Here is a 27,978-nt window from a genome sequence, read left to right as displayed (position 1 = left end):
TGTGTGCTATTTATAATACATCTTAATGTCTAATCAAATTTTATTTCCATACTAGGTGAACTGATAAGTATTTTGAAAAAATAGTTCAATCTATTGATGATTATTATTGCCCTTTACTTATGTACCTTAGAACAACTAAAGTGTGCTCAGTAATAAAGTTTCTCTTCCAGACCTTGCAATCTATGAAGCAGATGATGTAAATGTCATCTGTTTTTGAGGCCCATGGTCAGCAATGGTGTCATGTAACAACAATAATCAACAGCCTTTACTTTTCCCAAACTAATGTCAGGTACCCATTTTGTTCCTGGCCCATGCACATCATTGTTCTTGCCCACACTGAAGCCTGAGTGTTTACAAGTGTTGCCATACCAGATACTAGACCAAGATGCTTGTTACCTAAATATCGAAGCCCAGCTTCTCACCTTGTATCTTCCACCATCAGGAAGCAGCTCTTCATTCCTGTACCAAACGACAGTTGGAGATGTGGCCAGGGATAGCTTGCACACCAAGCGTACATTGTCATTAATACTGAAAGCCATATCATGGAGTTTTTCTATGAACAATGCTCCACAAGTACCTGGTAATAGATTTATTTTGAAATGTTGCATTTGGTTATGTAGATACATGTACACATATATTAAAATGGCTTTTGTAAGGAACAGCTTTCATGCTAAAACTTAGTGCACTATAGTCCTATCTCTTTTTTTTTTTTTTGGGGGGGGGGAGAAGGAAGAGGTTTCTCAGCGGCTCATCAAACATTTCAGCAAGTCAGGATTTGAACTAGAACCCCATTGATAGGTAGCCAAGAGGTTTATGCCACTCTGCCACATATCCATTGAATTATTTTTTTTTTTTTATTTTGACTGCCACTAAAATTATTTTATTCCAAAAGATTAAGTTTGTTGAGCTTATTTGTTTTGAATTAGGTGTTTTTTAATAGTAGATTTTTGAAGATTTTTAACTTACATTACCTTAAATCATCATTATATTTATTAAACTTTTAAGGGTGAGAAAAAAAAAGGCTTGGGGGCGCTCTATCGATGAGATATTTGATATGTCTGATATCAGTGAATGAAATTTAAGTCAATAAAACCAAACAAATTTAAGAACTACTTCTAAATGAATAGATATTGTAACATGAGAATCATCTATAAAGGACATTTTAAATTTGACATTGAACACATTTCCCTCGGCTGGTTTCCCTATTGTAATTATGGGAAGGATAAAAACAAGAATTAACTGTCCAAGATGCTATTATATCAATAAGGGGCTAAGTCTCCTATCCATGTATTAATGAGGAGTGCAGTATTACACAGTCCCAGCTGCGACCTACATACTTTGCCACATGCACAGACACAACCATTATCCCCTGGTGGTGGATTTAGATTCTTTTTTCACTATATTTGTCTGTCCTTAGCAGTGGATTTTCTTTGGGTCTCAAACGTCTCCATATAATATTAGTTAAAAGAGGTGATCTACAAAAACAACAAAGAATTTTTTAAAATACCTTCTGTAGAGAGAGACGCCACTGAAGATCTCTTGGAGGACAAACTAGCTTCATCTGGTTCTTGAGCGTCTTGTTTCTTACTTTCTTCCAGCCATTCTAACTCTTTTTCTAATGATGGACGAATCTCTGCAGGGTCTAGATCAAGCAGCCTGAGAAATAAATTAGACATGTTAGTTTAGTCACAATGATATTAACCATATTTAAAACACAAATACGTGTGAAATGATTTGAATGTCTCAAGTCAGATGTTTGTTTTATATGTTTCAATTGTTCCTTTAGAGTTGAAGATAATCTACATTCTAGTCCAAACCTTCAGCAAAATGATGGGGAATGCCAGCGGGTAGGGTATGAGCCTAGGACCATCAAGAGGACTTAACAAAGGTCCAGTGCATTGTTATGGCATGATTAGGAATTAGTTATTTGTTTGGTAAACAGGAAAGTTTTGACTATGATACAACAAGTAAAAACAAGAATAACATTTTAGAAAGAATAGTGAAATGTAAACAGGCTACTTTTGACTTTAGAGAGAGCCAGCTTTTAATGAGTATAGAGATTTAGCTTGACGACATTTGATGAAAGCGCTAAACAGCATACTACACGATCAGACAGCCATCCAAAAAATTCAACAGTTGAATGCTAAAAGTACTTCTTCTCTAACACAATTAGACCTGTGTTGTTATACATATTTTGGATGTTCTTTCAGAGATAAAGATTATTATATCCTAGCCCAAACCTGTCGCAGGATGGTGGGAGATGGCAGGAGGCAGGGTTCAAACCAGGGACCAGCAAGACGACCATCCAGAGCACATACCACATGACCATGCAGAAAGTGGTTGCCTGAATCAGCCAGGTAACAAATTACTTAGAAGAGTTTGAGCCCCTAATTAACAAGTCAGACTAAGTAAAAACATGGATAAGAGTTGGATATAATCAACTTGTTTTCTTTTTAAAGGAAGATTTGTAATTTTAATTATGAATGGTTTTGTACTTTAGGTACAACTTCTGAAAAGATTGATGTTTTGACAGTATTTGATATGACTTGCTAGCCACTGTCAAAAAACTCAAATTCTATGGCCACACCAGGGCTTGCAAAGACTTTCCTTTAGGAAACAGTACCAGGAAGAAGAAGAAAAGGAAGATAGAGAAAGCAATGGGACGACATCAAAGAATGGACAGGCCTGTCAGTGAATGAAATTCTTTCTAAGGCTAAGGACAGAGAGGAATGGAGAAAGATGGTTGACAGAGGTGTGGTGCCCCAAAAGTCCAACAGACTAAAGGATAAGTGAAGGTGATATAAGACTAAACAATGGGGAAGGAACAAAGTTAACTCTCAGTAAAACATGTTGCTTTTCACTCAGTATGAGAGAATTACAAACATGACGTCTTACTTTCCTTTGTAAGAGGCCTTGACCTCTTCATCAAGCAATTCCTTGTCTTTCTTTTGCCTCCAAGGTCTGCTGGGATCATCCAATGATTTGTCTGCGTCTGGTCCATGCTGGTGCCTGAACTGCCACTCGTACCATGTCTCCTTGTCAAGGTACTGGCCATAGTCTGATGTGTCTGGATACACAATCTTCCCTGTCTCTGGATCTTCTGAAGGCTCCAAGCCTTCCTGAATTATTACACCTTCAGACAACCTTTTTAAGCTCCTAAGATTGGCCAGTGTTTTCACTTGAGTCAGGTTTTCCTATTAAAATAGAAAGTCAACTATTCAGTTGATTGGTGTCTCTTAAATTTTAAATAATTTTTAGATATACAAGTTGCTTATTTTTTAAAAAAAAGTTCATTAAACAATATTATGAATCTCCTGTATTAACAGAAAGAAAGAAATTCAAAATCTAGACTGTATTTTTTCAAAATTCCATTTGCAATGGAAATGACTATCCTGCGTTGAAACAGAAATACTTATAGTAGCAGTTTTTTTTTAAAAGAACTTTAAGTAATCCTTTTGACTGAAAAGTTTTATTGTAAAAAATAGAAAAATTCAAATTAAACACAAATATGTGTGCTCTTGTCTAATGCTTGTTGGATATTCTTTCCCAGTTTATTGCATCATAGTAAAACCTTCCACAAAATTTCTGATCATTGCAGCAGCCAGGATTTAAACTCTGGACCAACAAGTGACTAGGCAGCCAGCCAATCTCTACGAGAAGGTTTCCATGCTGCTTTTATGAAAAGCAGTTCCAATCTACCTCATGATTTGAACTCAATCCCCTTTCAGTTAGGTAATCAGTTTGCGCCACTCTGCTACACATTTAGAATAGATTTTTTAAAGCTCTTTAATTAAAAGAATATGTTTCTAGACTGGTTAAAAGGTATATGAATGATTTACTGTGAGATACTACTAAGGTCATAAATAAAGATACAGAAGATGACAAATTAACTTCATGAGAGAAAGCTAAAAGAAAGTTCTCTGCTTCCAGCTACAGTTTATTTCTAATCATGTATTTTGTTCTCTAATAGGCAGGATTGAACATGAAAACTAGTTACAAATAAAGAAAATATTTAATGAAAAAAATGTGTGGTTTACTAACCTGAGCAATATATCTGTCTCTAAATGACCTCAATCTGGTGATATCTAGTTTCTGGTCACTTGGTTGGTCACTAGTCTTCAGCCACTCATGTCCCAGACAAGCAGACACAGACAGACGACTTCTAAACAAAAAAATTTTTTATGTCAAATTATTTATATGTTTTTAGATAATAAAAAATTTACAAACTAATATATGCTTTTTATATTATTTTAATGCAAATTGCTATATAGATTAAATCGTTTTTATTACTATCATTGCCCACAGAAAATCCCAAGCTGAAGACAGACACAAATGATGAAAAGAAAATGTAAATATGACTCCCAGTGGACAATGACTTTGTATCAGAATTGGTGAATACGCAGGTCACAACTGGGTTAGTCACATGAAATACTGTATTCAGCACTAAACTTACAATCAAAGACAACCTCTCATAATTACTATCTACAGCTGACATCAATTAGTTCAAAGTTCAATCTTGGATTGCTGTCTAAATGATTATAAGTTATCACTCTTGTTTCCTAGCACTTTTTGGCTTTCCATTCAAAGCATTCAAAGCATTCAAAAGACATTATCCTCCAGTTTTGTTTTTTTTTACACTTCCCGCCATTTTCACCTTCACCTATCCCTTTGTCTGTTAAACCATATGGGCACCACCCAAGATTTGTCGACAGTCTTTCTATATGCCTCTCTGTCTTTTGCCTTGGATAGAACCTTTTTCAATGGTAGGCTGGTTCATTCTTTTGTGTTGTCTTCCTATCACTTTCTCTGTCTGCTTCTTCTTCTTCTTCTTCCATGTTCTGTTCCGTGAAGGAAGGTCTTTGCGAGCCCTGAAGACCTTGTAATATGGCCATATATGATTTTTTAGATTAGTTAGAAGGTCCAATCACCGTAGTAACACTGTCTCTAATCTCTTCATTAGTGAAGCGGTCTTTAAATGTATGTTAAACAGATGCAGTATCAACTTGCTCCCAAAGAGAATAAAATAAACGGCACTAAAAATTGTTATCAATGGCTTTTGTTATGACATATTTAATAAATGATATACAACTGGTATGTTTCCAGATATATAAATACATTATGCCACAATCTCAGATTTTTTTGACAGTAATAGTGTGTAAAACAACTATATTCTTACTGTGCATCTTTCACCAGTATCCTTGCAATGAAATCTTGGGCAGCAGATGATATCCCAGAGAAGAGAGAAGGGTCAAGGTTCAAGTTACATTCTTGTGTCTTAGACAAAACTTCTGGCACAGTGCTGGCACTGAATGGAGTAGTTCCAGTCAATCTAAAAGAAAACATGATACAGGTTTAACAAGCATGATAAAGACACTGGTCTGAAACATTTTATTGTAACCATCAATAAAAACCTCTGGATTTAAACTAAAGAGCCAACTTACAAAAGGTGGGTCAATACTCCCACTGACCAGACATCTGTTGCAGGGCTGACTACTTCATTTTTGATGGCTTCAGGAGAACAGAACTCTGGGGTTCCATAGTTGAAAGTGATCTCACTTGACAAGGGCAGTTTTCTTGCAAATCCAAAGTCTATGAGGCACAGAGAGTTGTTGTCTTGGGATTTGAACCTTAAGTTGTTTGGCTGGGAGGTTAAAGGAAAACAAAACAATTCTATTAGTAAAAAAAAAAAGTAAAGTTCCCCTTTCAGACCTTGTGATCTATGAGGCAGATGATGTTAAGGTCATCTGTTTCTTTGACCAATGGTTAAATAACAGGGTGTCAAGTGGCCAGCACAACAACCAACCACCTTTACTTTCCCCAACTTAAGTCTGGTAACCATTAGAGTTGGTTGGTTAGTGTCTAAAGTAAAATAAATTAAAAAGAAGACATGATTCTATATATTGTGTAAAATTCTGTCATAGAAGTGCAAGGGACAATTAAACCTTTAGATATATTAGTGCAGATTAGACAACTACATAACTATGTATATTACAACTAGGTCCTCAAGAAAGTCATCACATTGCAGCTAAGTTTAAGACTGCAATCTTCCCAAATAAATCAAATTTAAAAAATTCTTTATTGTATATAAAATATATCTGGCTTTGAATGCCATTCCGAGGCACTTTTGGGGATAATAGATTTTAAAAGAAACAAACCATCCAAGTTAAAATGTAAGCAAAACTTGGAGCTAACTATTGAAGTAAGAAACATTTAATGTATTTACTAGAGACAGAATAATGGAGCAGTACCAGGAAAAAGAAGAAGAGGCAGACAGAGAAAATGATGGGAGGACAACATAAAAGAATGGATGAGCCTACCATTGATAGAGGTTTTAAACAAGGCAAAAGACAGAGAGGAATGGAGAAAGACGGTCGACAAATCCTGCTTGGTGCCCCAACAGTCCAACAGCCTAAGGGATAGGTAGGTAGAGGTAATAATGTTGGAAGATTGTTGAAGTACATAATTTCTTACAGTCAGACATAGCCAGATGTATTGTTGTTAACAGCGCAAATCATTTTAAATCAGTAGGAATGAAATAAAATAAAGCCTTAGCTGAAATACAAGTTTACCTAAACAGGGCCTCACTTTATGACTGCCCCAAATACTAATGACAGACTGTCCAAACACAAGTTATACTGTTGGTATTTCATGAAACTTTTAAATAATACTTAAGACTCACCTCAATATCCAAGTGGACCACATGAGTGCTGTGGACATCTTGTATTGTCTGTAGCACTGACTTGATGATGTTAGAAGCTTTGCTCTCACTCCATTCATTGTCTTGGCAAACTCTGTCTAGTAGATTACCTCCCTTTACACTAGAGCATAGTCAAAGAACATAATGAGCTAATGTGATCCCTCGGTTTCAAAGTAATGGAGCTAAATGTCATACTTGCAAACAAACTTTAGCCCACTGAACAATGTTATATCTAACAGACAAATATTTTACAGTAACATCTTTGCCCAGGCTGTCATGAATTGACTTAACAAAAAAACATGGCTATAAAAACAAAGATATAAGGAATATAGAGGAATTGAACCATCTGGTCTGGTATAGTCTCAGTAAGCCAGGCTATATAGAGGAATTGAACCATCTGGTCTGGTATAGTCTCAGTAAGCCAGGCTATATAGAGGAATTGAACCATCTGGTCTGGTATAGTCTCAGTAAGCCAGGCTATATAGAGGAATTGAACCATCTGGGATGGTATATTTTTTGTAAATTTTTTTACATGTTTTGGATGTTCATTCAGAGTTGAAGATAGTTTACTTCCTAGTCCAAACCTCCCGCAGAATGATGGGGGATGGGAGCGGGCAGAGTTTGAACCCTTGACCGTTGATAAATCCAAATGACAGTCCAGCGCGCAAACTGCATGACCAGGCAGCCATCCATATAGTCTCAGTAAGCCAGGCTATACAGCTAAGGTAAGACTAAAGTTTCCCTTTCAGACCTTGTTGTACAATTAAAGGCAATCAAATATTTAAAAAGTCAATTATGATTTCCGAATTAAAAAAAAAAAAACTCTTCATTATATAATTTTGATTTCTATTGTGAGTGCTTTTGTTTCATTTCTTTTATTGCTTTTGTATAGCACATCATTCATCCATTTAGCATGTTCAGTCTAATTTCTTTTGTGGACCAGAAGTGGGCAGGGAGTATTTGGGAGAAGGTTTCTGTGCTGCCTTTAGGGGGTTAGAAAACACAACCTCAGATGGAGCCCCCATTATATGTAGCCAAGTAGATTTTCGCCTCTCAGTCACATGTTTACAAAATGTGTTGTATGTTATGTTTAGAAAAAAAAAGTATCCCTTTCAAACCTTGAAATCTCTAAGACAGATGACACAAAGGTCATCTATTTCTGTGCCCCATGGTTAATGAAGGTGTCATATGGCCAGGACAATGACCAACTGCCTTTACTTTACCCAAATATTATCTTGTAACCATAAGAGCTAGATCGACTCAGAGACATTCAAATATCCCAAAATTAAAAATCCCAGTCTTCACCAGGATTTCAACCCAGGACCCCCATTTCAAAAGAAAGCACTTAACTGCTCAGCCACAGCACCTCCTATTATGCTTAGACACTGATGCTTTAAAACGCAAATATTTCAAATAAAAAGTTTTTCCTTTCTTTTCATCATGTGTTTAGTAATGAGCTCTTGACATATCTAACACTCAATCTCAATAACTCTCAGTCTTAAACAAACTATAGAAATGGATACATTTCTTCAACCAGGATCAGGCTGTTCTGTGACTCATAGGCATCATGAAGTCTGACCACTCTGTTACTCTTCTGTCTAGACAACGTGTCCAGCTCTTGGCGGAAAAAGTCTTTTTCAGGCTCTCCACGTACATGTGTAAACTTAGCAGCAAACTCGTTGCCAGTCAATCTTTCAATTACACGCCTGACAATACTGTGACGTCCTCTAAACAGAGAAGAAACCAAAGAGGTAAAAGCTCAATTCGATAGTCTCTTCTAATAACCTTATAGTCAATTTTCACTTTTATTTGAAACTCAGAATAACATTATTAGATATTCTAAAAATTAATGATAAAGTAATATAAGAAGCATAAAACTGTTCAATAAATAAGCTTAAACTGTATTTTATAAGATATGAAGATAAGAAACTTAATTAAAAAAAATAAAAGATTGCCTGATGCCTACACTGGATATTCGGAATTAGGTGGCCAGAAAAGATAACTACTGTCAATTTGTGGGAGAGAACTAGACAAAAGCCCATAGCCCAAGACATCAAAAAGCAAAAGTGGAGCTGAATAAGGCACACCCTGTGAAAACCAGCTACCAATGTTGCAAGGCAGGCATTTGATTTGAATCCTCAAGGAAAGAGGAAAGTGGGCAGACCCAAGCAAACCTGGAAGAGGTCAGTCATCAGTGAAGCTGAGGGTACTGGAATGAAAAAGGAGCAGATGAAGAAAGCTGATCAGAACAAAGTTTGGTGGAGAGGTGTGGATGCAGCCCTATGCTCCCCTGGGAGTGCACAGGATTAAGTTAAGTTGATGCTGGCTAAATGAAAAATATACTGTTGAATAATTAATGTTTATTAGCAATTGCTTTTTAATCTATTGAGATTTCTAAAAGAACTGTCATATCTTTCTTTTTTTTTTCATTACAAAGTACTGCTAGGGCCTAAGCTGATGTTCGATTGTATGAGCCTAGCTTTCATATTAAATTAGGATTACAGAAGTATCTAAATTTTGTTCCTGAATTCAGTATCAGTGACTACCACATTGATATTTCTTATCTTATATATTACAGACGTTACTTCAAAAAAGAAGCTAATAATGTCCTACACATTTCATGTCTCAATCTAGTCATGCATTTTAATCAATGACTTAAACTCTGCTAGGTCGTTGGTTTTCCTGGCTAATTCAAGTAAACCATATTCTATTCTCAAATAGCGCTAGAAAAGAAGGAGCACTAGTATGAATCTGTTCTAGCATATGGAACGAGCAATGTGCCTTTATCTATGTGTCTTTCTGAGTATTTTATTAAGTTTTGTTTTTCTATTTGTAAATTTTGTTTACAAAAATATAGAGGTTGTTGTTTTTTTAAACAATGCTATAATAGCTTAACAAAGAGACTGTTGCTAAACTGAGTTTTGAATCAAGAAAGTTTAAAAGTTTAAGACCAACAGTTGACCAACAGTAATTTACCTTCCCAGTTCCTCTAGAATGTAATAGTCATCTTCAAAGTTGGACTTCTTAAAGTAGATGGTGGCTGCTGGGATATCACCTAATTAAAAAGAGAAGTTGACCAATCATATCCATTTATTTAGTTAGGGCTGTCAGAGAAATAAACTTCATTATAATTCCTTTACTTAAATTTTTTGTATGAGCTGACCTGTGTCATATCATACACACTATTTGGTGAGAAGATTACTTGTTCTCCCTCCCTTTTATTTTTTCTTAGCTGCGGTCTCTGATGCCGCGAAAGTTACATAGGGTAAATCTTTCCATGTCTTTTTCATCGAGGGTTAGACAGTTGATGTGCATGCATGGTGTTCTGCATGGTTGGGCGACAAAGAGAATTATATATATAGATTTGCTTTACTGTCATTACGTTACATTTGCTCTGCTTTTCTTTCTAACATCTAACATAATTTCAAATGACAAAGTGAGAACTTTCTTAGCAAATCAAATATAATCAAACATGGAGAATTGCAAACACCAAATCTTAATGGGGCAGTCAAAAAAAGAAAGTCTACAAACTTAAAACAAATTCTATTCTTTTCAAACAAAAAGTCAATAACAGAGCAATGAAATTTGAACATCAGCAAATTATTATTATTATTTATGGGTGAGTTTTTATAGACAATAAACAAAATACATGGCAACTTACCATCCACAGACAGCCTTGCAGTGCAGAACACTTTACCAGCTGGGTTCTCTGCCACACAGATGTAACAGCCTGAGTCTGAAGGCAGTGCTCCATCAAACTCAAGACTCCACTGGTCTCCTGCTTCACTCAGCTATAATGTATAATGTTAAAAATTAGTATTAAGCTCTGAGAGACAGGGCATCTAAATTTAAATGGATAATTCTTTTCAATTGCAAGAAAGCTTAAAACAGATTCTATGTTTTATTTATTCATTTCTTTGTCTACCACACTAAATTCAATACATTTAACAGCATCAATGTCAATCTTAATCACAAGTCTATATCAAGATGAACACACATACTAAAATCCTGACCTTATATCTCGGTGTTTCAGACAGTGGCTTCCAGTCTTTTAAAAACTTGACACTTGGCTTTGGGATGCCATCTACTCTGCATGTCAGTTTTCCATTCACATGTGAAGCTAACATTAAGTCCTGCATTGGCTCCAAGAAAGTTGGTGGATCTGAACAAAATTCATTTAAACATTAACCATTTTTTAATCTTTTTATAACTACACATAAAGCTGATTTTTTTTTTAATGTAGATATAAAAGTCTAAACCATAACCTATCACATTTCTTGAGATTTAAAGACATAAAAATCAGATAGGAAAACATACTAAAATATATGTTAGGCTAATATATTTTAGTTTTAATATACAGATAACTCCCTAGTCATGTAGTATGCACTCTGGACTCTCTCTAAAGGTCTCGATGGTCCAGGGTTTGAAACCTGCCAAATATCATCCCAAGCTATTCTGCAGGATGCTAAAAAGTAATTTTCTTGAAAATCTGAAGAAACCTCCAAAATATTTTATAAGCAAGATTAGGCTAAACCATTACTGAAACCGAATTCTATGCTAAGAAATAGTCCTTCCTTATTCTATTGAGTTTTACTAGACCAGCTTTTTTGTTTACATATAGGCCTATTAGAAAAAGAAATGTTTCAATAGCAAACAGTAGTCATGAATTGAACTGATGGCAATGGATCTTGGCAGTAACTTAACTCTTTCTCTCCGTAATTATTTACCACATTCTGGTGGAATCAACACTGGTATCGTCCATTAGGAGAGAAAGAGTTAAGAATAACAAGTTCAATATAACTAGATTTTTTTCCCCTGGTTTTTTTATTTGACTTGTTAAAATCTGATGTAGATCTATGCAGAGATGAGTAATTTCAGTTTTTAAGTATTCTCTAAGAGAACTTACCAGACAACTGAAGCTGGATGAGAAAACTAGATTCACCCGACTCATTCTCTATGAGAACTTACCAGACAACTGAAGCTGGATGAGAAAACTAGATTCACCCGACTCATTCTCTATGAGAACTTACCAGACAACTGAAGATGGATGATAAAACTAGATTCACCCGACTCATTCTCTGCTACACACTTGTACTCTCCAGCATCATCCCATGTCATGGGAGAGAACTCTAGCACTGCCAAACCTTTCAAAATTAAAAAAAAAACAACTATAGAGTCAATCATCATTAAGTTTGAGTATTAAAAATAATTGCACAGTCAATAGCAGCACTTGCAAAACTCAAAACAATTATGGAAAGACAAAGGAATAGCCCAAGACACTAAAATCAGAATGATGTGTTCCTGGTCTTGGCCACATTCTTATATGCTTGTGAATCTTGGATGCTGACTGCAGAGTTAGAACTAGGAATGAAAGTGAATCCTACAGAAAAGATCCTAGGTATTACATTAAAAGACAGCATCACAAATGAAGAGATTAGAGATGGGTTAGTTCAGCAATTAGTCCCCACAATGATCTGCTATGAAAAAAACAAAACTAAAACTCTTTGGCCATATCACAAAGTCCTCAGAGCTTGCAAAAGCCTTCCTTAAGGGAACAGTACCAGGAAAATGAAGAAGATGCAGACAAGAGAAAGCAATGGGAAGACAAAAGAATGGATGGGCCTGTAATTGAAACAGATGGTATTCAAGTCAAAAGACAGAGAGGAATGAAGAAAGATGGTCAACAGATCTTAAAAGTAAAGTAGCAATTATACTTAAAACACTGAACCATAATCTTCAAATACAAAAACAAAATTTAATAAAATACTCAAAAAGACTCAAAGATAAAGGCACATTCCTCGTTCCATATGCTAGGACAAATTTGTACAAAAGCTCCTTCTTCCCTAGCACTATTAGATCAAGGAATGGGTTGCCTGAACTAGCCAGGAAAACCAGTGACTTGATGGAGTTTAGGTCATTGGTTAATATGCATGACTAAATTCATGACCCGTAGGACGTAATCATCTTCTTTTTTGAAGTAATGTCTGTATCCTATAAGATAAGAAGATAAGAAGGTGTCCCAACAGTTCAAAGACTAAGGGTTAGGTGAAGGATTATGAATAAAATTAAAAAGAGTTGTATATCTCTGTAAGCCTAAGCTTCACAGCAAAGTCAGCAAGTTGCACTTTTTAAACATTGTACATGAGTTGTTTACACATAACTCCCTGCTCATTTAATCGAACAGTATTTTGAACCACTGACCGGAAGGTGTGACATAGCCATCGTATTTATCCCCAAACACTATCTTCTTGTTGTTGAAATACCATTGCACTGTGGGAAGTGGATAGCCAATCAGCTGAAGGGAGAGCTGCACTGGACGGCTGTCAATACCATGATGCACTTTGGCAGGTTCTACAAACTCAGGCGATGTCGCTGAAATAGACATCACTAAATGTAAACACTAAATAAAATAATAATAATAATAATGATAATTTTAAAAACATGCAAAAGGCAGTAAAACAAAATGATAATAAGCTTGGAGATAAAAGGACTATGGAAATTACAATATTTCCTATTGTGATATCAGTCAAAAGGGCATTGACAAATGACTTTACAGACATTATCGTGACCCATAAAATTCTTAGGAAGATTCTCATTACTGTTACTGCTGCAAACTAGCCATATCATAAGAAAAATTCTCAGTGGTCACTCTTAAGGGAAGACTTTAAAAAAAAATTTAAATAAATTTAAATCTGGAAAGCAGAAGAGAATTTGAAACATTTTTTATTCATAATGATTAAAAAAATCTTAATACTCATTGAGGAAACTGTTTTACAATATTAAATTTAAGATAGGGAAATATTACAACAATGCTAATGAAATGTACATTCACACAACTAAAACTTATTAATTTTGTAAAGTATTACACATATAAGTATTGGCGTAAACTTCATTTAGATTGATGCATATCATACTGTATTAGTGTATTAGTAATTCAAATTAGACCACCATCTCCTCACCTATCTCTTAGCTTAATGAACCTTTAGGGCACCACAAATGATTTGTTGACCATCTTGCTACATTCCATTCTTTTGTCTTGGATAGAATCTCTTTTAATGACAGGCCTGTCCAATGTTTTATGTTGTCTTCCCATCCCTTTCATTGTCTGCCTCTTCTTCATTTTTCCTTGTACTGTTACCTGAAGAAAGGTCTTTGTTGGCCTGGAAGACCTTGTGATATGACCATCAAGTCTTAGCTTGCATTGTTGGACAGTGGTCAGCATGGGAACCAATTACAGTTCTTATCCTGTTTCTAATCTTTTCCTTAGTGATGCATTCTTTTTATGTGATACCTAGTATCTAGAACTCTAGCAATGGAACTTAGATGCTATAGAAGGTTCCTAGTATCTTATCTTATCTAATATAATACAGACGTTACATCAAAAAAGAAGATGATTACGTCCTACGCGTCATGCATTTAGTCATGCATATTAACCAATGACTTAAATTCTGCCAAGTCACTGTTTTCCTGCTTTCCTGGCTAGCTCAGGCAACCCATTCCATGCTCTAATAGCACTAGGGAAGAAGGAGTATTTGTACAAATTTGTCCTAGCATATGGGATGAGGAATGTGCCTTTATCTTTGTGTCTTTCAGAGTATTTTATTAATTATTTTTTTTGTGTTTGAAGATTATGGTTTAGTGTTTTATGTATAATTGCTACTTTACTTTTGAGTCTTCTGTCCTGAAGGCTTTCTAAATTTAGTGATTTTACTAAAGGTGTTACTCTAGTCAAATGTGAATATTTGTTTGTCATGAATCTCACTGCTCTATTTTGTGACTGTTCCAGTTTCTTAATGTTTTCTTGAGTTGAGGGGTCCCAAACAGAGGATGCATATTCTATTATTGGCCTAACCAAGGTTAAATAACATTTTAGTTTTATGTTCTTATTTGATTTATAGAAATTTCTTTTAATAAACCCTAATGCTTTGTTGGATTTTTTTATAGTTTCATCAATATGTGGATTCCATGACAGTTTTTCATTTATTATAACACCTAGGTATTACATAAAATGTATGAAATGAGAGACAGAATTAAAATAAGATTCTATGTTTTTAGTCTCTTATGTCCATGTCTGCTTTACCTAAAATCTATTGAAGTCTATTCTTCCCAGAAACTCAGTCAAAATGTTGGATTAGCATAGATCCTTATTTGTGTTTATCTCCCTTTGAATGATTTCAAAAACATATTAACAAACTTACGAGTAGTATCCTGAGTAATGTCATCATCTAAAAGCTTAGATCCCTCTCTGGACAACACTCTGGGTATGGACACTGACCTCTCAGTGGACAGTGATCGTTCCCTGGAGGCAAACCTGTCCACTGAGCTGAGTCTCTCTACAGAACTGAACCTCTCGACTGAGCTCCTGCGTCTGGTTCTTGGCTCCACCTCTTGAACTCTCTCACGTGTCAAAGTGACAGGAAGTGTGGGTTCACTCATGCCAGCATCATTGAAAGCCCGAACTCTGAAAGCAAATAATTGAAATCTTTGTTTTATGCATACTAATTTTTAATAAAGTAAATTTTAAAAAAATTCATTGACATAATTACTTTAGAATGATTATTTTATAACATTATTTTTTTGTTTAAAAAAAATGATGCCCTAAAAAAAAAACAGAGAAAATTAAAAAAAACACTAAATAAAAAGACTGTGAGCATTGTGATTGTTACAGTAAGGTCTTAATCATTAGATCCTCACAAAATTTGAGTATTACTGTATTTTCAGTAGCTGGCAGCAGACCATGGGTAGAACCAGTTTTTTTTTTAGCTTTTTGTTGCCCTAGTCAATGAAACTCTCTACATCAGAGGATATTGAAGGAGTCCACATGAGAAAGAAGGCAAAATGTAATTTTTTTTTTACTTGGTGTATGCTGTGGATTAGAGACGTGGTGGCTGAGTGGTAATGTGCTGGCTTCCAAACCGGATGATCCCAGGTTCAAATCCTCTTGAAGACTGGGATTTTAAATTTCAGAATCTTTTGGACATCTCTCAGTCCACCCACCTCTAATGGGTACCTGCCATTAGTTAGGGAAAAGTCATTGGTCATTATGCTGGCCACATGACATCATCTGCCCAGTAGGGCACAAGGTCTGAAAGGGGAGTTTTCCTTTTCTTTCCTTTATGCTGAGGATTGGGAAGAGGTGACTATTTTCTCATTTATCGATTGTCAATAGTATTTTGTATTCTATTTAAATAAATTATTCAAGTATTCTGCTTTAATAAATTGACAAATAACACAAGCTGTGAGGCTGAGTGGCTTACCACTTGACTGCATATTTAGGGAGATTGGGTTTGAATCTGGACTTGAGATGAGTTGTGTTTACCAAACACCTAAAAGCAACACACAATCCTTATCTTATCTTATATAATACAGACGTTACTTCAAAAAAGAAGATGATTACGTCCTACGCGTCAAACATTTAGTCATGCATATTAACCAATGACTTAAATTCTGCCAAGTCACTGGTTTTTCTGGCTAGCTCAGGCAACCCATTCCAGATACCAGTGATCCCTCACTTCATGGGTCCACAAAAAGGATAGGACCATATTAAATAAATTGTACCTAAGTAAAATTATATTAATCAAGAACTTTAAAGATGAGTCATATAAGCATTTCAGAATTAAGGTATTTTTCTAAAATATAAAAACAATAATATTAGTCTTTAATTAATAATGTTATTCTTCGGACTATGAGAGGTAGACCAGTCACCTAAACATATAATCTTGGTCAGGTCGTAGTCCAGTGACTTTAAAAGTGGTTGTTGGAACATTATCGTCCAGTTTGTTCCACAGGTGGTTGGGGGGTTCTCTTGCTTCCACAATGTAGCTGATCTTCACCTTACAACACAATGCATAAAACACTTAGATCAAATGAATATGAGATCAAGCAAAGTCTTTGTAGGGAAATAAAGTTTCAAGAACATGGATAAAATAATAAAGACAAGTTAAATATCATAAGTATATAAATTAATTTTTAATGATACTAAGATAGTTTTAGACTTTTTGTTTATAAGTGAAATAAAATATGTAAACATGGTAGGTCAAGACCCACTGACCTGTCCCTTCATGTAGGATGGCATGCGCCCTGGAGGCCAGGATAATGTGAGAGTAGTTTCCGTCACATTTGAGATTGTTGGCCTGCCAGCTGGTACTCTTGGAGGAACTGCCAAATAAATTAGTAGTTCATATTATAAAATAAAATATTAATAATGGGGTTTAAATTAGGCAAAATACTTTAAACATATAGCATAATCTTTATATATAATTCTCTTTGTGGCCCAACCATGCAGGACACCACAGTGAAAAAGTCATGGAAAGATAACTCTTATATTTCTGCAAGTCAGACTAGAGTTACTCCACAGTGACAGAGAGCAAGGCTCAGAAAAAAAAGGGGGGGGGGGCATATGCTATGCCCCGGGTTGGCTCGCAAATACTAACACATTACATGGAATTGATAGTCACAAATATAGACAAAAGCAGGAGGCATGATCTAGTATTGAACTTGAATATTGACTATTATTATTAGTAATAAGACAAGAACAAATATAGTTCATCCATCGTGGTTCGATGATGACCACTTTGTCATCCAGGGGGCTGAGGACTTTGTACAGGGGTTTTATGCCTCCTCATGTGGCTGGTGAGACCTATGTGAGCCCGGAATGTTCGGCCGCACACTGGGCAGGTTATTCCAGCTGGAGCTAGTGTTGTTTGCCTTGCTTTTCTTTTCTGGTGTTTTTCTTCTGCGCCAGCGTTGTTCTTTTTTCCTCAGAAACCTGTGCGCCAGTTTTCACAGCGTGACGCCATGATGCTCTGTCATGTGCCTCTGTCTCCCAGGTGCCTGGGTCTATGCTGAACGCCTTTAGAGAAGCTTTGAGGGTGTCCCTGAAGCGCTTTCTTTGACCACCTTGCGAGCACTTTCCTTCACTTAGTTGGCCATACAAGAGTCGTTTAGGGATGCGGTGGTCTTCCATTCTGTAGACGTGACCTGCCCATCGCAGCTGGGACTGCATCAGAATTGTGTGGATGCTTTGCAGACACGCTCTTCGAAGAACTTCTGTATCTGGTATTTTGTCTTGTCATTTGACATTTAGTATTTTTCTCAGACATGTCATGTGGAAGTGGTTCAAGACAAGAACAAATGTGATTGTGATGTCATGTTCTATAATTACCTTGTTTTGGTGGTTCTAGACTACAATTGTCTAATTCAAGATTAATCTAGTAAGCACTAGAATTTGGAAATCAGAATGAAACCTAATTTTTAAAAAAATCTCCGTTCATTTAACTTATAATACATGTATTACTTAACTTATAATACATGTATTACTGCTTTGACATAAAAACTATCTTATATGATATCAATACAGTTCATGAATTTTCAAACTCTGGAACTTCAGTTCATGGATTTGTACAGCACTTTGTCAAGTTGTTTGTAAAATGTTTTACATGTTTCGGATGTTCCTTCAGAGTTGAAGATAATTACTTCCTAGTCCAAACCTCCCGCAGGACGACGGGGGATGGGAGCGGGCAGGGTTTGAACCCGGGACCATCGATAAATCTGAACGACAGTCCAGCGTGCAAACCGCATGACCAGGCAGCCATCCTGTTGTGTTATGTTAAGCTGTGTTATATGAGGACTGAGAATCAGCTAAATTTTATCAAAGCAACCTGAAGATACTCTTAATAAAAGCAAAAAAAAAAAAAGAAGATTAAAAAAAAAAACAATTAGAAAAAAATATCCTATTTCTGGGAGAACATTTTTAAAAATCTCATTTGAAAAAAAAATCTTTAAGAAAATTAATTTAAAAACAGAAAGAAAAAGAATCATAAATGTAATTTGAAATAATGCAGCATTACAATAACTATAAAAGAAAAAAAGTTGCATACATAAAGGCATATTTCTTATTCAATATTCTAGGACACATTCATAAAAGTGCTCCTTCTTCTCTAGTGCCATTAGAGCATGGAAGAGGTTGCCTGAATCAGCCAGGAAAACCAACAACTTAGCAGAGTTTAAGTCATTGATTAACATGCATGACGAGATTGACACATGAAATGCATAGGATGTAATTATCTTTTCTTTTGAACTAACCCTCTGTAATCAATAAGATAACATCACATTGTATCACATTAGGAGCTAATGGGTTAACCTAAAATCTATGGAACCAAACCAAAGGCATTCATCACCATCAAACTCCATTTGAATGAGGGCTTGAGAGGTTCGAATCCTCTCTTGCTGTTTTGCTTAGCGCATATATGTCGCCTTACAGGAACTAAAGGCAATGGGCTTGCTTACCTCCAGAAGACACAGAGTCTATGTAGCTGTAAGTTGAAGACCATTTGTTGCCCCCTATGTCCAGTTCTCTTTCCCTGGAGGCACTGCTTCTTATGAAATGTGGAGCTAATTATAGAATAGAAACAAAACCAAAAAATTTAGAAACAAAATAAAGTTTACAGTGTTGTTAGCAAACAGACATGAAGATCAAGGCACTATGAGAACATACCAGACATGAAAAATAAAAGATAAAATGTCAATCTAAACAAAATAAGTATTATTATTTTGTTTGAAACAAATGAGTATTCAATCTCTGGTGCTGCCAGGGTCAAGTTTGGTTAAGGAGAAACAAATTTCATTGTAGTCCCTTTATCAGTTTCCACTGAAAATTTTTCTGGTGATGTGGCAGGTCTGCAGAAGCAATAAGAATGTTCCTAGGAATGTTAAGGGCCTTGAAGGTGTCTGTGAGGTCAGTTGTTACTATCCCCTCGGTTGATATAACAATGGGGTATATTTTTATTTTTGATAACTTCCATAAATGCTTAATCTCCAAGCCTAGGTTCCCATATTTTCATAGTTTTTCCAATTCAGTTTTTGTTAAATTATGAGACAGTGGTACTGGGATGTCAATAATGGTAGTTTTTTTTCTTTTTTATCAATGAGCAGCAGATCAGGGCTATTAAAATCTACCATTTTGTCAGTCAAAATAGGCCTATCCCAGTACAGCAGATGTTCAGTATACTCAAGAACCTCTTGTGACAAGTATTTGTAATAAACAGGAGTATACTTACCGATCAAATTATGTGTCAAAGCCAATTGTTTGTGTATTAACTTTGCAACTTGGTTATGGCGAACTAGGTAGGCTGATTCTGATAGGGCTGAACATCCTGCCATTGTATGTTCAGTTGACTCACCCACATTATTATTATTATTATTATTATGTCAGAAATGAATGAGTAGTCATTCTCTGGCGCTGCCAGGGTCGAGTTTTGTTAAAGAGAAACAAAATTCATCAAAGTCTCTTTAACAGTTTCCACTGAGGAATTTTCTGATGATGTGTCAGGTCTGCAGCAGTACCGCCCTCTGACAGGCAACGAAGATGTTCCTAGGAATGTTAAGGGCCTTGAAGGTATCTGTGAGGTCAGTTGTTACTATCCCCTCGGTTGATATAACAATGGGGTATATTGTTATTTTGGATAATTTCCATAAAGCTTAATCTCCAAGCCTAGGTTCCCATAATTTCTTTGTTTTTCTATCTCAGTTTTTCTAAATTATGAGACAGTGGTACAGCGATGTCAATAATGGTTGCGTTTTTTTCTTTTTTATCAACGAACAGAAGATCAGGGCAATTGAAATCTACCATTTTGTTGGTCAGAATAGGCCTATTCCAGTACAGCAGATGTTCAGTAGACTCAAGAACCTCTTGTGGTGAGTATTCATAATAAGGAGGAGTATCCTTAACGATCAAATTGTGTGTCAAAACCAAGTGTTGGTGTATTAACTTTGCAACTTGGTAATGGCAACCTAGGTAGGCTGATTCTGATAGGGCTGAACATCCTGCCATTATGTTTTCAATTGACTCACCCACATTTCCACATTTTCGGCATTTGTCAACAACATTGAGTTTTAGGATATGCTTCTCGTAATTTTTTGTCCTAATTACTCTGTCCTGTATTGCTGTAACAAAGCCTTCTGTTTCAGGGTAGAGATGACCTGCTTTGAGCCATGTTCAGGAAGCCATGTTGTCAAATTATTATTATTATTATTAAACAGATAGATCTTGCATGTTATTCTTGAATGTACCATAAAGTGTTTTGTCTGAGCTCAATGGGGAGTTTGTTCCAAACTTTTGGTCCATGTACTAAAAAAAGCCAACAAGCTGTATGTTTAAAGGGAAAGCACTGTACAGCTAGAAGTTTAGATGTTAAGACTAAGCTGTTTTTGTTTTATTTTCTGGTTAAAAGCTAGGACAAATAAAAACAAAAAACAACAGTTTCATGAAAAATTGAATTTGGTTGTTTGTATATAAAACAAATATTGAACAATATCCTAGTTAGAAGGTAAACTTACTTTTAGATCTAGTCAGAGCAGCAGGTAGTGTGGCTTCACTAATGCCAAACTCATTCTCTGCTCGTACCCGGAAAAGGTAATCCTGTTCAGGTTTTATGTTGGGGATGGTGTGAGCTGTGTCATCTAACTGGCTTGCAATCATCACCCAGTCCTGGTCATGGGGCTCTTTCTTCTCAATTAGGTAGGTGATGGGAGTCTTGCGAGCATACAGGGGGATACGAGCCGGCGTCCAGGACAGTCTCATGGTGGTACCTTGTACTAGACCCATTCTTGGTGTATCTATGGGCATCTTGGGTGGGGCTAATCAAATAGAGGTGACAGTTACTAAAGAACTAAATTATAAGTGGTGCAATAAATTATACTAGAGAGACTTTGAAAATACAAAGATCCTCAGACCTGTCAAAGAATTTACTCCAAGGAGTAAAAGTATAGTTATGTACTCCTTTCAGACCTTGCCATCTATAGAACACATGATGTAAAGAGGGTGTCTTGTGGCCAGCAAAATAACCAATCCCCTTTACTTTCAGGTACCCATTAGAGTTGGGTGAACTTAGGGGTGTCCTAAAAATCCCGAAATCAAAATCTCAGTCTTCATAGAGATTTGAACCTCTTTGTTTAGAAGCCAAGCACTTTATCACTCAGCCACTTTATACAAGGAGCTGAGAAGAGAACTTTCTTCCTCCCTCTCCCCCTCACTGCCAGGTAGGAGGACAAAATGCTGTCTAATATTTTTTTAACTGCCCCTGACTTGCAGAATTCTTTCTGGACAGGTCTGGGGAGACATAGGCGGTTGCACTAGAGATACTCTAAAGCCCTGTCTTAACCCTTAAAGCGCGTGTGGTAGTTTACCCTCTAAACGTCAGAATTGTAATTCCATTTTGTATGCACTCATTTTAAAATAGCTCAGCACTTTAAGGGTTAAATGGAGTCTACTGATGATAATGCTGATCAAATGAACAGGATACAAAAGAATGTGTTAGAAGACAACAAAACTGGACAAGAGACATTGTAGTGACTGTAGTGACCTAATAAAATACTACATGAAGACATGTCTTGATGCTAGGTTTTATTGAACAAGAATGACAAAACTGTTCACAATAACACAGTACACACACACACACAAGCTGACCTGGACACCATGACATTTTGACACACTAGAACAGATCAGTTCACAACACACAACAAGAAATATAAATACACAACAGTGACTGACTACATGAAACTACAGACCAGTATCACTAACCAGCATCACATTTAAAATCCTAGAACACATAATATCTAGCAACATCATAAACCACTTAGACAGACATAATGTCCTATAATTTCCTTACTCCATACCAACATGGCTTTACAAAATAGAGATCATGTGTAACATAACTAATAGGACTAATTAATGATTTTTTCAAAAGGTTTAGATACTAATGAGCAAATAGGTGCTATCTTATTAAAATTAAAATTTTCTAAGGCTTTTGGGTTTTTCCTAGTGCTATTGGAGCATGGAATGGGTTGCCTGACTCACCTATGAAAACCAATGATTAGGCAGAATTTAAGTCATTGATTAACAAGCATGATTAAATTGACCTAAGAACATGTGTAATCATCTTCTTTTTTGACTGACTAGAAAAAAAACTAAAACTAAGGTTTGACAGACTACAAAAAAACTAAAACTAAGGTTTGACTGACTACAAAAACTAAACAATAAGGTTTGACTGACTACAAAAAACTAAACAATAAGGTTTGACAAATAAGAATTTTAAAAAAATTCTTATTCCTGAACAGTAGGCCTATAGTTAGGTTATAAAAATAGATAAAAGTAGTAATTGTATTCATATGTCTAAAAATACACTAAGGAAGTCACTTTAAACTCATGGTTTAAAACTAAAAGAAGTTTGGGGGATTGTGCATGAGACTTTACTTGTTCCTTACCAGTGTCACCAAGTAGAGAGGTGTAGGTTTCAATTGGTTCAAACATTTGGTCATAAGAGGTGTCTTTGTAATCTGAAATAATTTACAACAGATTATTTAGATGAAGCTTTCAGAACAAAATGATTGATTCTTTATCACCATTCAAAAGAAAAGATAACTCATTTGAACACAATAAAATAACTATAGAAGAAATTCAAGCAGTTGTCTGACCTTGTGGTCTGTGTAGAAATACTGGGAGAGTAGACTCACTCCAACCAAAATCATTGACAGCACGAACTCTAAAAGCATAGTCTATGTGTGGGTTGAGCCCCTTAATATCTGTTGTCAGCCCAGGGATGCGGGTAGCTCTCTCCATCCATTCAAAGGAGTCTTCATGACGCACCTAACAATATAACATCAGAAATATGGTTTATTAAAAATAATTGTTTTTTTTAAGTTTACATTTCATTTAAAAACAATAATGCATTGCATTACATGCAAATTAAGTTCTAATGTGTAATTGACAATAAGGCTTTTAAAGTTGATCAGATTTATATCTCAAGTTAAGCTGCAACTTTCTTTTTTTTTTAATTGATTGCAACAAAAGGGTTCGTATTTTTTGTTCTAGTTAATCATTCTAGGCCTACATTTAACATGGTGTACTTTTAATGACCTTTTTAATGACATGAGATGAAGTCTGAATAGAGTGACAGCAGGAAAGTAAAGGACTGTTGAGATGAATGAAAGACAGTCCTGCGCCCATACCATATGACCAGGCAGCCATCCTAACTTAACATAAAATTTAGTGGGCCTATTGTATACTTGAAACTTATTCTAAAAAATTGACTTATTATCTCTACAAGGATCCTAGATTGACATTTTATTGTCAGTTCATGTATCTGCTATTTATCCCATTTCTCTAAATAAAATTCATCTTCTGTGTGAAAAAAATAAAATAAACTTGTCATCTGTGAAAAGCTTATTATACCTCCACTCTGTAAGTAGTTGGTGAGATGTTTGCTGTGGCTGCAGGAACCCTGGCTGACTTCCAGTTCAGCCTGACAGTGTCAGGGCTAAGTACAGTCATCTCAGGCTTCTCAATGGACATGCGAGGAGGAACTGTAAAATAATAGGAACTTGACTCTATGCATTTCAGGTTTGATTGATTATAGCAACTATTTATTAGTTTTATGAAATTTTTTAAAAAAATTATTTTAAACATTATAAAACAACATGAAAGTCTCTTAGCTATTTTACTGATTACTATTTTGCTTACAGCCATAAATTACCTTTTAAGATTAAGCTTTCAATGTAAGGTCGGTTGATTGATGAATAATCCTCTGTTGGGAAAGTCAATGCTGGCTGTGGACTTGGAGCGGCTATAATGAAATTTTTTTTAAAAAGATTGAGTGGAAAATGAGGAAAAAAGTTTCAAATAGTCAGATAAATTTTACAATAAGTAATAATCATCCCTATAACACTAACAAATATGATTCTTATTTTATGAAACAGAATTTTCCATCATTTGGGGGGCTGGGAGGCTTGACCTCTTTGATGGCCCCTGCATTTTGAATAATATTTAATGTAAAAAAAACTCATTTGGGGCCCAACTCAAGTGGGGGCCCAGGGGGGATTTTCAAATTCTCCCCCCTCCTCCCCCACCCTAGCTACACCACTGTGTTATCTTGCTATTGAATATACTTTTACAGAGTGAAGAGGGGTTTTTGTTTTGCATTTTTTTCTATGCAGACTTTTGCTGGTATTATTCAAGCATTTCTAGCAAAAACTATCAATATCTAATCATAAACCAAAGTATTTAAAACTAAGATCCGAAAATTTTCTGGGTGCCAAAATTTTTACAAAGTATTTGTGAAGATTCTTGAGTCTACCCATCTTTGGGAGATGTAAAAATGCCTTGCAATGCACAAGTTGCAGGTCTAATTATACCTTGAAACTTTTAAAGACTTTACAATGTAGCAAGCGGTATTGTGTGTGTAAAAATGATCTCATAACAGAAGTCCAAAACATGTTTTTCATTTACCTGAGAGCCTGTAAAATGGTATGGGTGTTGTGGGAGCACTTAGACTTCCAGTTGGCAGCTGAGCTTTGATACGAAACAAGTAATCTTTCCTTGGACTGAGTTCTGGTACAGTGTAGGTTGTGGTGGGTATGTCTCTGGCTACTAGAGACCAGTCTGAGTGATGAGGCTCTTGGACCTGGTAGAAAGTCGACCAGAAAGAGTGTTATTAGGAAATACACCCTCTAGCTATTAGCTATAAGTATTGTTTAAAATAGTATTGTAGGCCTACCTATATTTACTTTGATTTTTAAAAAGAGTGTTATTATGAAATACACCCTCTAGCTATTATAGCTATAAGTATTGTTTAAGATAGTATTGTAGGCCTACCTATATTTACTTTAATTTTAAATAACAAGTCTAGACTTTGATTGTTTAGCTTTTTTTTTTTCAATTTTTGAGGTTATGTTTCCAACCAATAACTATCAATTAGTAGGGCCTACCTTAAAATTTCTCTTGCTATCTCTCTCTCAATATACATTTGAGAGAAAGAGAGATGAAAAGACATTCTAACTAAATGTTTTTGTTACAAGAAACATTAGCACGAGTGTTTGTCTAACCTCAATTTGATATTTCAAGTCCCTGGTTGTCTTGTAAGGTTGTATGTAAGCTGGACTCCACCTCAGTTGAGCAGCATAAGGCTGGGTGCTGTCTCTGTCTACACTCATGTTGGCAATGGGTACACCAGACACCACTAATATTGGTACAATTAAAGACAAAAGACAAAAGTTTATCAAACATTGAGTCAACAAAAAAAGTATACTGTGGGAAGCGTGGTCAAGAGGCTAAGTGTGCTTGAACTTGGCTTGGCTACCTAGAAGGGAGCTCAAGGTTCGACGCCCAACTCGGGCAGAGTTTTGTTGACTGAGCACCTAAAGGCAGCACGGAAAATCAACTCCTAGATACCCCCTCCCCCCCACTGGTCCACAAATGAGATTGGACCAAAAGTGCTCTGAGCATGATATAAGCATGAAAGTAGCGCTATATAAAAGCTATAATATATATAATATATATACTGTGTTGGATTTCTATTAATTTGCTTTTGTAAGTCCATTTTTCTTTAAGTCTATAACAGAGTTAACTATTTCTCTCTGACATTATTTTCCATGATCCGATGGAAGTATTCATTTTGTTCATTTACAGTCCACTTTCCTGTTATGACTTTTTTTATCAGAAAATATTTTATTTGGTATAGAATTGAAGGGGAATGCATGCTCTTTTAATACAACACAAATTAATGTACATGAAAAACACAAATTAATTTAATGGGGTCAAATCAATGATGGTATCATCAGATAGGAGAGAAAGAGTTAAATCATTGTTCTACTGATGCTCATCAGGTGCTTACATGGTCGTCTGTACAGTGAGGTGGGTAGGGAAGGCTGCGTCACACCCACAGGTGTCTCACCACGAAGTCGAAAGTTATAATCTTGTCTGGGCTCAAGGCCAGTCACCTGAAAACAAGAAGCTTGGTAAATGTACTGTGTATAACTTGTAATGTTTTTTTTTTAATTTAGCTCAGTGCTTTTTAAGCTTTTTTAAAGCGAGTACCACTTTGAATAAATTTTTATTTTTGCAGTGTTTATTTGAAGAGAAAGTAATTATAAACACTATTTTGAAGGTGCTAAGTAATATCAAACTTTAATTATTAAGAATTGTTTTAAATAAACAGTATGAGGTGTAACTATCAAATGACTGAATAATCAAAAATCTTTTATATATGTCAGGTTTACAATCACTTGTATTACATCATTTCTGGATTTATGCAGCACAATTATGGGTGTAGTGGGGTAAGTGGCTGAGTGGTTAAGCACTTGGCTTTTGAACCTGGGATCCTGGGTTTGAATCTCGATGAAGACTGGGATTTTTAATTTCGGGATTTTTAGGGTGCCCCTGAGCCCACCAAACTCTAATGGGTACCTGACTTTAGTTGGGGAAAGTAAAGGCGGTTGGTGGTTGTGCTTGCCACACGACACCCTGCTCTTTAATCATTAGTCAGAGAAGCATGTCTGATAGGGAAACTTTACATATTTTTATTTTATATTTTATACAAAATTGTATTATACTTCTCTCACTCTAGATTGTTCACGTATCCTCTGAGATAAAATTTGATGGAAATGTAGATAAAGAGGAAAAACAGAATGATAAAAAATTTGTGGAAAAAGAAAGGACTACACAAGTACCACCGTTCTACAAAGCAAAGGCCTAGATAACCCCCACCCCTAAAAAAATGTAACAACATATGAAATGATTTGTCACCTTGTGAGACATCCCGGTGACCCCCCTGGCCACAGGCCTCCAGTCATAGTCTGGCAGTTTCTGTGCCTCGATCATAAAGGACAATGGAGTCTCGTCCACATCAAAGGCTGGTATGTCCACTAGCTTCCAGCCAAGACTGATGTAGTCATCCCCAATGTCAGCTATCTCAGGGGAGGGCAAGGGAAACTTGGGAGTAGCTGGGAGAATGCAGTGAAATGAACAACATGAATAGAAACTATTGAACCAAGTAAAAGGTGAGATAAATATGGTAGAATTGTCTACGTATAATTTCAGTGCTTTATGTATTATTACGTATTTCTGAATCTTCTGGCTAGATGTATTAGTTGGCACACAAATAAAAACACTGCAAAGAACTTGACGACTAAACTTTCAGTTTCATATAAACTTTAATGACTATTAACTCTAACAATTCGTTACTTGAACATGTAGCATAGAAGACTGTACAATATCTGTCAGTTTACAGTTAGCTATACTTCGTTGCAATACATCTCTTCACTTCGTTGCAATTCATCTCTTCTCAACTTGCATCGAGCCGTATTCCACAGAACAGACCAACGACACACTTCCCAGTGTCGCTCCAGGTCTCCTAAAGCTGAACCAAGTCGTACTCAAGTCTACCGAATCAGAGCCGCACACGTCTTACATTGACTGTATCGACTGTAACGGCTCAAGTCCACTGTAG

General features: G+C 35.9%; 1 protein-coding gene across 1 annotated transcript in view; it reads right to left on the bottom strand.

Annotated features, from left to right (window-relative positions):
• Positions 1 to 27,978, bottom strand: part of LOC106054014 (titin-like) — a 199,332-nt gene that overhangs the window by 12,126 nt on the left and 159,228 nt on the right. Inside the window, exons 52-77 of the mRNA XM_056013914.1 lie at positions 27,276 to 27,472; positions 26,365 to 26,470; positions 25,577 to 25,710; positions 24,981 to 25,155; positions 24,229 to 24,318; positions 23,928 to 24,058; positions 23,171 to 23,342; positions 22,961 to 23,032; positions 21,035 to 21,334; positions 18,986 to 19,090; positions 16,749 to 16,855; positions 16,403 to 16,530; positions 14,896 to 15,158; positions 12,899 to 13,069; positions 11,728 to 11,841; positions 10,711 to 10,859; positions 10,359 to 10,488; positions 9,674 to 9,752; positions 8,221 to 8,424; positions 6,680 to 6,818; positions 5,442 to 5,641; positions 5,177 to 5,329; positions 4,042 to 4,162; positions 2,896 to 3,194; positions 1,508 to 1,656; positions 423 to 577 (exon numbers count right to left, since the gene is read on the bottom strand). Of these exons, the coding sequence (XP_055869889.1) occupies positions 423 to 577; positions 1,508 to 1,656; positions 2,896 to 3,194; positions 4,042 to 4,162; positions 5,177 to 5,329; positions 5,442 to 5,641; positions 6,680 to 6,818; positions 8,221 to 8,424; positions 9,674 to 9,752; positions 10,359 to 10,488; positions 10,711 to 10,859; positions 11,728 to 11,841; positions 12,899 to 13,069; positions 14,896 to 15,158; positions 16,403 to 16,530; positions 16,749 to 16,855; positions 18,986 to 19,090; positions 21,035 to 21,334; positions 22,961 to 23,032; positions 23,171 to 23,342; positions 23,928 to 24,058; positions 24,229 to 24,318; positions 24,981 to 25,155; positions 25,577 to 25,710; positions 26,365 to 26,470; positions 27,276 to 27,472 (4,043 nt within the window). The remainder of the gene's footprint in view (positions 1 to 422; positions 578 to 1,507; positions 1,657 to 2,895; positions 3,195 to 4,041; positions 4,163 to 5,176; positions 5,330 to 5,441; positions 5,642 to 6,679; positions 6,819 to 8,220; positions 8,425 to 9,673; positions 9,753 to 10,358; positions 10,489 to 10,710; positions 10,860 to 11,727; positions 11,842 to 12,898; positions 13,070 to 14,895; positions 15,159 to 16,402; positions 16,531 to 16,748; positions 16,856 to 18,985; positions 19,091 to 21,034; positions 21,335 to 22,960; positions 23,033 to 23,170; positions 23,343 to 23,927; positions 24,059 to 24,228; positions 24,319 to 24,980; positions 25,156 to 25,576; positions 25,711 to 26,364; positions 26,471 to 27,275; positions 27,473 to 27,978) is intronic.

The sequence above is a fragment of the Biomphalaria glabrata genome, chromosome 16 (assembly GCF_947242115.1).
Source record: "Biomphalaria glabrata chromosome 16, xgBioGlab47.1, whole genome shotgun sequence".
In the NCBI taxonomy this organism is placed as follows: Eukaryota; Metazoa; Mollusca; class Gastropoda; family Planorbidae; genus Biomphalaria; species Biomphalaria glabrata.
The sequence above is the reverse complement of the archived record's forward strand: the minus strand, read 5'-3'. Positions and strand labels throughout refer to the sequence as shown.